This window comes from Lagopus muta, chromosome 5 (assembly GCF_023343835.1).
Source record: "Lagopus muta isolate bLagMut1 chromosome 5, bLagMut1 primary, whole genome shotgun sequence".
Lineage (NCBI taxonomy): Eukaryota > Metazoa > Chordata > Aves > Galliformes > Phasianidae > Lagopus > Lagopus muta.
In genome coordinates, this window is record NC_064437.1 from 5,650,081 (window position 1) to 5,662,328 (window position 12,248).

Sequence of the window (12,248 nt, forward strand, 5' to 3'; positions counted from 1 at the left end):
TGATTTATGTTGAAGACAGCGGTCAGGCAGTCACTGAAAGCAGCTGTGAGATTATACAGGGCTGACAGTATGTTTCATTGCATCGGGGTGATGATAAGTAGCAGTCCTGACCTTTGTGGGGACAGAAATGCTGCTTACTAATGAAGCTGGTGTCACACAGGGCCGTTGGCATAAGGTCCCGTGTTCTGCCTGCCTGTATACATCAGATTAGTTATGTACCCACAGCAGCCATCTCCAAGCTCAAAAGCAGTTTAGTCATTGTTTCTTAGCCTTTCTAACGAGACTGGCCACAAGAATGCTTGCAACATATTAATGAGACAAACCTTACTAATTTAGAAGATCAGGGGCATCTCTGCTGTTTGAAGCTGACACTGAACTGGTGGCATGGAAATCAGAATTTATCTTCATCATCCAGCCTTCCTCCCATCCTTAAAAGGCTAATAAAATGATCAAAAGGATTGTTCTCCTTATACTCCACATTTAACTACTGCATTTTTGCTTTACTTTGCAATCTATCCATTGCAATAGAACTTTCAGCATGTCCTTTGACAGCTAGTGTTATAGTCCATTTTCTGGACTTCAGCTATGTCTTTTTTTATAGGTGTATGGGGTATCACTGCTTTTCTGATGGACAGTGTGCCAAATAAAGTGAGGCTGTAGTAAAAGAGAAAAAAAAAAAGCCAGCAACTGTTTGTACAATCTGCTGCACGTCTGGTTGTAAAGGAGAGAGGCTAAATTATGTACTGTTTCTGAGCATCTCCTACCAATTTTCTGAAGTTGTAAGGTTCCTTGGTTGGCTGCCAGTTGTTGAGCTTAGAAAACTATGCTCTGCTACTGCATCATTTTAGCATCATCCCTTAAGCTTGGATATTGGTGAGAGGTTTATTGTTAAGCCCACCTAGCAAAGATTTTTGGCCTTGGCCTCCGTCTAGATATACTAACTTACAAAATATGATAATTAATACTTTATAGAAATAACTTCACAGAAAAAAGAAGATAAACGGAAGTCGAAACATACACATTGCACAACTCATTGCTTCTTTCCTCCTTAGGATTTCCCCCCCTTCCTGGTGTTGCAGCACCAAGTGGTGACAGAACTATAGCTGCTGTTCTGGAAAATGCCAGCAAGCTGGCAAGCATGGAGGATAACGATGAAGAGGATGAGGTTTGTGTTTCTTTTATATGTTTAGAAGTCTAAATTTTGTTTCTTCTGGTATAATGAGACGACTTTCAGTTTCAAAGCGAACACCTCAGGTTCTGGCCATACCTTTACATTGTTCAGAGGTGCTTAAACCTATGTTGTATTCCTGCATCCCAATAGTTTCTGTTATTGCTTCCCCAGGATGATCAGCACTCACTGTGTCTTGTCACGCAGTATTTGCATTTAGGATTTGGTTTAATTTCTTTCCTTAGCTGAATTTGGTTGCTGATTATGCTTGTGCTTTCAACCAGAATAGGTTTTAATGGAGAGAATTCCTGGATGATGTTTTTGATGCATGCACTTGCTCTTTTTGAAACGACTGTGTTGCTGAACACTGCTTTTGTCCCTTTTATAGCAGAGGTTCGGAGCTTGCAATGGGTCAGCTGCCTCCTGGCACAGCCCTACTTATAGACCCCAGAAGTTAGAATTCACAGTCTGGAATGTTATACACCTCTCAAAAGTGGTATTAGGGGGCTGGTATAGTGATAACCAGGTTTATTGATGCTTGAGATACCATCCTCCGGGTTACATTCTGCGCACTGAATATGAAATTACTTCTGTTATGGTAGAATGAACTTCTGACACAGGCCCCAGTTGCCAAGAAGCCTGCTCAGCTGCCTGGAAAGCCGACTCAGGTTGTTAAGCCCATTACAGTGCCATCTGCTGTAGCTGAGGAGGAAAGCTCTCCTGAGTGTGTAAAACAAGTTGCATCACCCTCCAGCCCGGACAAGGCAGAGTCAGTGGATCATCTTCCTCCAGCTGGTAAGGTGGTGGGATCAGCATTCCCTGTGATCCATGTGAAGTCATTTGCACTAATACCTTGATGAAGACTCCTTTTCATTATGATTTAGATATAAGCTTGTGAATGCATGATATAGATTTCCTCTGTCAGGAGCCTTGGTATATTTGTCTGCTGGAGGGCAGACCATCCATACAGCCTTTATTTCACAGAGGCAGCATGTGTAATTACAAGGTTGATTGGGTTTTTAATTAATTTTGATGTAACAAATCTATTGATTCATAATATTTAACTCTGCTCACAGTTGAAACTCAACTCTCATTAGAGTGGATGGCTCACCAGTTTGAATGATTCATCAATGTAATGCAGCTTCCTGTATGAAACAGTGGTTTCTGCCTCATGTTTCACCCAAGGATATCAAACCAGTACATGGGCAGTAATTCATCAATCTCTATTCCTCCTATCCTAAGGTCACTGAACAATTGTCTGTACAAGATTAATTGTACAGCCACCACCTCACTGAGCGATTTGGGCACGCACCAGCAGTGCCTGAGCTCTTACTGCTGTGGTGCCACGACCATAATCCCACCCTGCCCTGGGTGCCTCCTCAGGACAAAGCAAACTGCCTGCTTACCTGACATGAGTTCTTTTGCAGAATGCAAAGGTATTCAGTGTGCCTGATAGTTCATCTCTTCAGAAAGTTCCATGGCTTGTTTTTTAAAGAAACATAGAAGTTCTGTGCTTTGGCTTTGAAAGTCCTCAAGTCCTCATGAAAATAGGTTTCTGCAATTTCAGCTGGTGTATTCATCTCTTAAATGAATTGCTCTAGACTCTTACTGTGAAGAAGGTGGTATTACATCATCTCTGGCATCGCCTGGTCAGTGATCTGTCCTGGGCATTTCAGATGCCTTAAAATGAGACCAGTAGGTGCAATAAGAACTGACGCAAATTCATACAGACTTCATCTTCACAACAGAATGCCAGTACTTTGCTATCGTATATTTCACTAGTTAAACTACTTTCTATGACTCACATCTAATTTCCTTCTCTCTCCCAGAATTATGAAGTGCAGCTTAGTTGATAATCAACTTTTTTTGGTCAGAGTATGTGAGGCATAAAGAGCTATGAGGGTGCAGTGAAACACTTCAGTTCTATGCTAGGAAAGGAGCCAAGATGAGTATGAATAATGGCTCCATTAAGTTCATCTTGCACAGATTTTCTTTGAAAATACCTGTGTTCTGCATCTCAGCCTCACAGAGAACTCTGTATCCTGGTTATGTTGTCTCAGTGAAAACTGGGCTAGCTACCTTTTCTAATCACTTTGGGTTTGGCCAATGGGACAGGTTGCTCACAGCTGTAGGGTAGCAGCCTCTCTTGTGAGAGTGGGATGCTCATCTGACAGCAGTGAACATAGCATGAGAATTACTTGTGTATTTATTGGCAGAGACAGACACCTCTTGTAGGTGTTGTTTAGCTTGTGTAATTACAAGTAGAGTGCAGTGGTGAATGCACTGTGAGCATCTTTGGAAATGGCTGTACTCAGCTGATGCTGTACCCTTTCCTAAGTGAAGTAAACTAAGGGGCAAAATACACCAACCTGGTACATTGTATAGCAATCTTTTCTGTCTTGTGTGATTGTCCTTATTGCTTTGAGGATGAAAGAGAAGACCTAAGACTTAAGAAAACAGTTAAGATGGCAAGGAATTACAAATAAGCAGAGATGGATGTGTCTGAGTGTGCCTGCATACACTGTCTTATCTGTTTTCTCTGACAGAGAGAGTGGGAGAAGGGAAATGAGTAAACAGAAGTGCTTTCAAGGTTCATGTGCTCATAATATTCGCTGTCTTTGAGGAGTTTAAATGGCTAGCTGAAAGTTTGAATTTGGCTTTTGCTATTTACCTGTCAGCTGTTGTGATTTGTTGTGACACTTTGAAGTATCTTTGTGCAGTGCTGTGAGTTGTTGTTTTTTGTTATGAAGGATGCCATGATATGAGGAAGTGTTTCTCATGCTGATAAATGAGATTGAAACTAGCCAAGAAACAACGAAGTGCAGTAAGGAAATGTCCTCAGTGGATGTCTGTACTTTTACTGATTTTTCTATTGACTATAAACTGAACATGATAAAACTGTTTCAGGGCCATGTCAGTGTCGGATGAGTGAAGAATTTTTATACAACTGTTTTACAGCTAGGGAACAGCTGGAACTTCTGGAGAACAGAAAGAAGCAATATATGAAGGCAGCCATCAAAGCAAAGAAGGAAAATAATCTTGAACAGGCTAAGATGTATCTCAGAACAGCTAAGACCTTTGACCTGAAGATTGAGGAAGCAAAATGTGGCAAACTTGTTGATATTTCCAAGGTTAGTAGACTGCTTTGTATCATATTCTCAGACATTTAATTGCATACTTAAAATGCTGGATGATTTAATAATATCTCTTGACACAAAACTAGTTAAAACCACACAAGTAGCAGATGTGGGTACTGAGCCCTGAAATTGTGCTGGATTCTGAGAAAATCCAGTCTCTGTAAAGGGTTTGCTCCTGATGTGCAATGGAACACCTAAACTGTGCAGCTTGAAAATGTTCCCTGGGTCTGTGGTGTGAGTACACCTCCTGGTCGTGTCTTAACTCCATTTTGGGCTGGGGATCAGGTGAATGTGATGCAGTGATGTCTAGCTCCTGCTGGTGTGTGGGTAGGTGGGGAAATCACACCGTGCTGTGGTATCTCTCTTGACCTGTATAATCAGGGAGCTAGAGCTGTAAGGCATTTTGTGGGGTCTTACAACTTGTTCTGCAGGGTATAAGCAGTGGTTGGGTTGGAATTACCTAAACAGCCTGTCTCCCTTCGCTGACCTTTCCTTACGTTCTGACTGCTTTTTGTCTATCCCATTGTTTCTTACAAGGGCTCTGAAATGCGGTGTTTTTGTTTTGCAGCTGCCATCACCTCCTACAGATGAAGAGGGTGGTTTTATCTTTATACACCATGAAGATGTCAGACTATCTCAGAAAGCAGATGAAGTGTACACACAGCTCATAAAACTGCTGAAGGACCAACATGAGGTAACTGTTCTATCCTTGCAAAAAATGTGTTCATTTTATCTTATAACATTTCCAGGATTTTATTAATACTCTTGTAAAATATGTTGTATCCTGCATGTCCTAGAGTGAAACATTTTCAGAGCTTGATTCTCCACTAGTTGAAGTTAGAGGGTACTTGGAGGCTTGGAACTATCAAATTATCACTGTTAGATGTGAGCACACAAGTTTGAAAATAGACTCAACCGAGTAGCCTTTGGCTGAACTTCTAGAAAATGAGTCGTTTAAAAAGCAGTAGGATAGAGCAGCTTGAATATGAGTGCTCAACTTTGGGCTTAGAGGACTGGGGGATGGATCTTCTGGGGCGACTTGGGAAAAATCTGGATTCTTGGCTTAAATTAGGCTTTTATGAGCCTCATATCTTGCTGCCAAACACGAATTTGTGTGTGAAGATCATTAAAGTGCGTCCGTATTTGTTTGTTGCTGTTGACAGAAATGTTTGCAGTATTCCAAGCAGTTCATGCATCTGGGAAACGTAGCTGAAACGACTCGGTAAGACCTGCTGCTCGCCATTGTTAATCGTCCCATAAATGATCATTTCAGGCTTGAGTCTGCCTAACCTCCTTAAAGTGATTGGTTGGTAAGATTCTTCTCGTTATGTGAGACAGTAATGGTGAGGCCTGCAAGAGCCTCATTGTGTTCCAGGGGTAGTAATGGTGAGGCCTGCTTCGCCGGGTCGCTCTCAGCTGTCTGATCTGAGGATGGCTCTGTGGCCTGTGTCTGGCTTTGATGTTCCATGCTTCCACAGTGTGTGACTTTCCTGGGGTTTTTTCACAGGTTTGAGAAGCTGGCACAAGGGTGTAAAAAAGACTTGGATATCCTACAGCTTGCACGAGCACAAGGAATGGATCCCCCAAGCCATCACTTTGAGGAGAGAACTTTTAAGATGATAAGGTGTGTAAAAACAAAGGGATTTCTTAGACTGGAATGAGTTTCTAATTTCTAGCTCTTAGGATATTGTTGGCTTCAGTAAACTCAGGTGGCACATAGGGTTTTAGTGTTGATGAAAGGACACTCATAACCACTTAAAATACAAAGGAGGTGTTCTTCTGTGTCCTTTTGTTTTCAGGCTATCTCCAGCTTGATCTGCTGTTTCCATCTTCATCTCTCATGTTTGGCTACATCAGTGACCCTTCCTTCCTCTGTCTGTCTCACTCAATCCTGGTGTCTTTGACCTTGGTTCTTGGCATTTTTTGCTATGCCTCAGAGATGGTTTTGGTTTTGTTTTGGTTCACGTTCTTTCCTTACTCTTCTGCTATTTCTGAAGATCATCTTTGCAGGAATATGCTGTTGAAAAAGTTCACGGCATCCTGGTGTGGCAGTGGATCAGTGGTGTTAGGATGCTGAGGTGAATACACTTTTTGTCTTTATTTTTTCACAGGATATTTTCTGAGCTCAACAGCACAGAGATGCACCTTCTTATTGTCCGGGGGATAAACCTACCAGCTCCACCAGGTATGAACTTAGGATGTGTGGTCTTTGAGTGAGTAGGGGGAGGTAGTGAGGAATGATACTTTTCTACCCTAAAGATCACTTGAGGATCAGAACTCTGTAACCAGTGCTCTGCAAAATAACTAGGGTTCAGGCTCAGAGAGGCACACAAATAAAACCCAACAGCATAAGAACAAAGAGAATCTGGGTTCAGTCTGGATAGAGGAAATAACTTCAAATTGTTGTGGGTTCACTTACATAGACTGAATTTCATGTGTCTTGGATTTTGTTACGAGTGCCCTCTGTAGCTCTGCACCATCTGCATTGACCCTTCAGCAGACAGTAGTTTTCCCTGCCAACATCACTGCTTTCAGTACCTCATTTCTGGGGCTTGTAAACAATCTGTGCTGCATTGTCTCAGGACTAGCATTAAGAAAGTAGACGTTTATTTTTGGATTTCAGATTAATGGATGGGTTCTTCAGTTATTAAGAAACAGGTAATGAGTCTTTCTGAAAACCAGTTAGGTGCTTCTGAAAATCCTGCTTAACAATACAGATGCAGTGAAAATCGTTGTATTAGCTGTTGGGATTGGCTGACTCTTCTCTCCTTCAGGTGTGGCACCTAAAGATTTGGATGCGTTTGTGAAGTTTGAATTTCATTACCCGAGCACGGTGAGTGTGTGTGTGCTGAGCCTTCTGTTGTGTCTCAGTTTGTGACCTTTATCATTGGATTCTCTTGCAAGGACTTCAGGGAGGGAGTGCAGGCTTTCTTCTAACAAGGGAAACACTTTTAGTATTTTCAGTCACATTGCTTCAGTGTATTTAAGGGGAACAAACAAACAAAAAAGCAGAACCCTTTTTTCCTGAGAAGCAGGACTTTTGAATCTTTTTTTCCTGTAGCTTTGGGCTTTGCTACGTGTTTCTGTTGGTGTTTATTTTACAAATTGATGCTTTTATATGTATGTGTATTGATAGATAGCCCTCATTAGAGCCAATATATGCATTGCTACTCTGATTATCAACAGAAGTGCTGCAACTTCTGCTACTCTCTCAATAGAGCAAAAACAATTTCTGTTCTTAAAATGCTAGTTCTTAGCAAGAGTCCACAGCCTACATTTTTACCTTCTAATACATTTTTGCAGTAATTCTGCTAGGATAAATTCAATTACTTGTGGGAAATTGGTGTGGGCAGATGATGTTTGAGTGACACGAGACGTTAATGGAAGGGCACACCTCATTGGGGTGGCTGAGAACAGATTTGGTGTGTACCAGTCGTGTTCAGAGGAGTGAATAAGAATCAGCAAAGTGGCTTTTAGTCTGTTTTTCTTTGTTATTAAAAAAGAAAAAAGCAGATCTCTATTGCTTAGCCAGTGAGCAAATATACCACCCTTCTCCTTCATAGCTGAAATCGGTGTTGCAAAGTAGCTGCAATAATTGGGTCACATTGTCCTTGTTCAGTCTCCAGAGATTCGGTTTGTACTCTGCTTTAGGTTAAAAGTTAATTCATTTTGGTGACAGATTGATTGTCAGCCAAAATAATAGTAGGGCAATTCCCTGAGTGACTTGTGATGGATTCCTTGTGTAGCTTATTATCCCAGCTAATTCCAGAGGAGCAGAATTAGCGTGCCATGGAGTGAGCATCGTTCATCCTGTGATTTACCAGCTTCTGTCAGTAACTTCATGGTGCCGGGACTGAACTGGGTGTGACCATGCAGCTTATCTGTGGCACCTGTATTTAACTCAGTGTTTTGGCTTATTCTTTATCTAGTGTTACATTTGCAACCACGGTGATATCCAGATATTTGAGTATTGAATGTACCATGACTGACTTTATCATTCAGATAATGCCTGCCCAAACCTCGTGTTTCTGTTATGGTACTAAAGAGCTGGTAGTAAAAATGCTTACTGTTCTGTATTTTGGAACAGTGCCTGATATCTTTATCACTGTCTCTCTCTTCTAAATAGGAGCAACCTCAAAAGAGTAAAACGCCTGTAATTAACAACAGCAACTGTCCAGGTTGGTACTCCTGTGTTTGTTGGGAAAGGGCATAATAGAAGGTGAAGTCAAGATGAGGCATTTCTTCACCTCCATGCCAGTATTGATGGGAACAGTTGTGTCATGAAGTAGTGAGGTGATCAAGTGACTTGCAGCTGTCAGCCCTCCTGGGAGGTGGACCAAATAAATGTGTTTTCTTTATTGAGTAAGTTAAATTATTAATTTCAGAATGTCCAGGGATCGGATGTTTTTCATTGTGATTGTCAATCATGATTTTTGCTAATCTTCTGGTGTTTCTAAACCTTACAAACTGTCGTTGTAGAAATAGGGTTTTTTTAATTTATATTTAAGACTGCATCTTCAAACTAAAATTCTGTTTTGTACCTTTGGAAAAAAATCCCTTTGTACCTAGTGAACACCAGTATTAGACTCGATTATGTGTAATCGTCTTACACTGTGAGTTTGGATTATTGCTGTTTTGCTCTTTCTAATTGTTTCAGTAAGCAGCCATCTAGTATCAAAACGACTTCAAATTAAATATCCAAATTGTTAGCTATTAATTTAACTGTACATTCTCTTGAGAGTGGAAGTCTTAAAGCCCTCTTACTGAGAGTTCAGCTCTGTGTCTTTCAGTAACTGGGTCTGCACTTACTGAGAAGGAGGTTCATACAGATGTGAGGTGTCTTTAAATGGGGCAGAGATCGACAGAGGTGTGAGTACATGTAGGACGCTGAACTTCATTGGACTTGGACAGCTTTCTTTCATTTGTCTTGTAGAATACAACCAGCTGTTCAAGTTGAACATCAACCGAAATCACAGAGGTTTCCGACGAGCAATTCGGTCCAAAGGAATTAAATTTGAAGTATATCATAAAGGGTAAGTTCAGTGTGCTGCCTCTCATTGCTTCTGTTGTAAGGGTTGGAAAGAGTGCTGTAGCTGAAATTTATGAAGCACAAGTGAATGATTTATCTTTCAGTTAGCAATAACAGCTGCCTAGTTCTTGTGTCTCAGAACTCCTTTCAAAGTATGTCTGAGCTCTGTATCTTCCCAAGGGAAAACAAAGCAGAAGTTAGGAGAAGTTGGATCCTAAGTAGGAGATCCATTGAGGATTAGTGCATTAAGAGAAATTGATGATGGAGAAGGTAATGATTCAGCATTAAATGGCTTGATTCTTGTCCAATTTGGTTTTGGTCATCTGGGTTAGAAGGTTTAAATGTTATATTGGATAATATTGTAGAGTAATGGAATACGAGCGACAGCAAAACATGAACAGTAGTACAGCAGATGACAGACAATGGCAGAACTGGTGTTACAGTTTTGTACTTGGCTCCTGAGGATCTTAAAATATTTACTGAGCACTGCTGGCAAACTGTTCTGAGAGAGCGCGACTGCCCTCATCTCGGAGACCAACAGGGTGAGGTGGGTGTTAGCAGTTGGTGGCACTCATGGAAACCATCCTTCGTCTGAGCTGATCACTCATCTGTTCAAAATCCAGTGTCCTCTACTCACTCATCCCCGTTAGCTGTGACCCATGACTTCGGTGAGATGTCAGATAACCTGGTTCTGTCTCAATGGCTCCTCGTGCTGTTCTTTGTTTCTGTTTTTGAAGCATGCAGAAAGGATGCAGTGTTTCTTTAAAATGCTTTTGATGCTGTCGATTGAGTAATTTATGAGGTAAACTCCCATTGTTTTTCTTCCAGATCTTCCATTTAAAATCTCCACTGAAGCAATAGCTGACTTCCTTTCCTCTTTCTCTTTCAATCCTGTCTGCTGTTTTTCAGGATTTCACTGCTGGAGATCCTGCCTGTTTGGCATAGATCTGTCAGATTTTAAAATGTAAACACATTTTTCCCTATTTTTTGCATACCATTGCACATGTGGGGCATATCCTTTGCTCTTCACATCTGGAACCACACGTTCCTAGATTCTGAGCTGAAGCTTAAGTTCACCCTTTGGGAAACACTCTCCAGTGACTCATGAAATTGTGTGCCAGCTCCAGATTGTCCTTTGAAGCCTTTCTCAAGGTCAGCAAATAAATCTGGGTGCATTTTCTCTCTTCTGGCATAGAGGGATTTTTTCTGTCCTTAGAACAGGAATCTCACAAGTTAAATATATACTTGTTCCTTTATGGGGGTAGGGGCTGGCAGTTCCCCATGGCAAACAGTGACAGGGAAGGGAATAAATAAGAAATGCCCACTGATTGCTCCCCAGCTGTCTTTGGGGCTGCCAGGCCTCCTGTAGGCTACGTTTATGCTAAGCAGAATTGCAGAATGTGCTTCCTGCCATGACGTGTGATACCTACGCCAACAAACAGGCCCAGCTGCCTCCCCTTCACAGTGGGTTTTCTACAGTCTTTATGTTTTCTGCCTCGTGCAGTTCTGGATTTGTTGGCTTACCTGCAGCCAGTGGAGGAAGGAGAGAATTAAGTGTTCCAGGCTCTTCTCTAAAGATTGTCAGCTTGTTGTCTTTCTGGATAATACTTCCAGAAGTGCTCGTGGATGTAACAGATTCAGTGTCTCATAGTGAACAAAGGGAACTTGTATCGGGTCATACGTTAAACTTTATTTCAGAAAACACTTTGAAGTGAAAACCCAGCAATGCATCTTTCCAAAGGAAAAGTCTTAACTTTAAACTCTTGTAAAACCTTCTGAAGATAAAAGGAGATTTCCCCAGAGGTTTCTGAAGCCATTGCCTACAGCAAGCTCATTCTTCCCTTCAGGCTCCCTGGAACAGATCAAGGGGAGCCAGTCTTTATTTCCTGGATTAGAATATGGAGAAATGCTTTAAAAATAAAGAAGCAGCTGGGAGGATTGGTGCTTCTCTTTTAAAGTTTATGAACAAAGTGTCCAACAGACCGCAGTACAGTTATGTAATGCTTCATTTTAAGGTGCATGTGAGTAAAGGAAGTACTGCAGCATGTGACGTAACCTGTTCTAACTTACCTAAATGACTTGGGCCTACCTTTAGTCATATCACTGGAGAATGGAAGGCTTTGTGTCAACAAAATTCAGACTGACAGACTGTGGAGTGTGTTCTGGGTCTGTTGCTGTCAGAATGCTTTCATAGAAATTTCGTAGAGATACTCCAAAATGTAATGGTAATGGACTTTTCACACTTGGTCTCAGAGGGGTTGTCCATTCATTGTGCTGCAGTGAATGCAAGTGGGGAGACGTGGGCAAACCAGAAAGCAGTTTTGGTGTGACCTCCCTTGGTAATCCTCAGATGTCTTCTGAATGTAATTGTTGCTTTGTCTCATGAGCAGCTCCTTGCTACAGAACTCCTGTCTGGTATCAGCCTGGAGCTGAAGGGGGGCACTGGTGGTCGTGGTGATGCTTTCAGGAAGCTGATGAATGTTCTTTCAACAATTAAAAATCAGTAACATCCATCTGCAAGGCTGTGATGCATGAAGTGCATCAAGATGAGGATGGTTAATGTCAGGGATGCTGTGAGGTTTGTAAACGTTGCTGGCTCATCAGGTGCAAAACAAGCAGTTTGGAAGGATTGTTTTATACCACTTACTTTCACTACAAATGACATGACTTCAAGGCTCTGTAAAATCAGCTTTAGAGGTTTCAGTGCACGTCACATCTTGCTTGATGGTAGCTTAATGTCTCTTAATGATAGCAGGAAGAATGATGAATTATCTTGTTTTTCCTAAAGTGAGTGACTTAAAAGAGGAAACCTTTTAGAATTTCTGAATGGCAGAATAGAATTTCTGCCATTCCAAGTGCTAGTTGAGGATTCATCTGCTTTCACTGCGCTTCTAACTTGGTTCTAAGAGAGTAA

The 12,248-nt window shown here is 41.5% G+C and overlaps 1 protein-coding gene across 2 annotated transcripts in view; it reads left to right on the forward strand.

Annotated features, from left to right (window-relative positions):
• The window catches only part of CC2D1B (coiled-coil and C2 domain containing 1B), a 33,624-nt gene that overhangs the window by 16,699 nt on the left and 4,677 nt on the right, over positions 1 to 12,248 (forward strand). For both annotated transcript variants that reach the window (XM_048946915.1, XM_048946914.1), the window contains 10 exons: positions 1,053 to 1,165; positions 1,771 to 1,963; positions 4,127 to 4,299; positions 4,874 to 4,999; positions 5,469 to 5,527; positions 5,813 to 5,929; positions 6,417 to 6,490; positions 7,080 to 7,138; positions 8,432 to 8,483; positions 9,239 to 9,338. In XM_048946915.1, the coding sequence (XP_048802872.1) occupies positions 1,053 to 1,165; positions 1,771 to 1,963; positions 4,127 to 4,299; positions 4,874 to 4,999; positions 5,469 to 5,527; positions 5,813 to 5,929; positions 6,417 to 6,490; positions 7,080 to 7,138; positions 8,432 to 8,483; positions 9,239 to 9,338 (1,066 nt within the window). The remainder of the gene's footprint in view (positions 1 to 1,052; positions 1,166 to 1,770; positions 1,964 to 4,126; positions 4,300 to 4,873; positions 5,000 to 5,468; positions 5,528 to 5,812; positions 5,930 to 6,416; positions 6,491 to 7,079; positions 7,139 to 8,431; positions 8,484 to 9,238; positions 9,339 to 12,248) is intronic.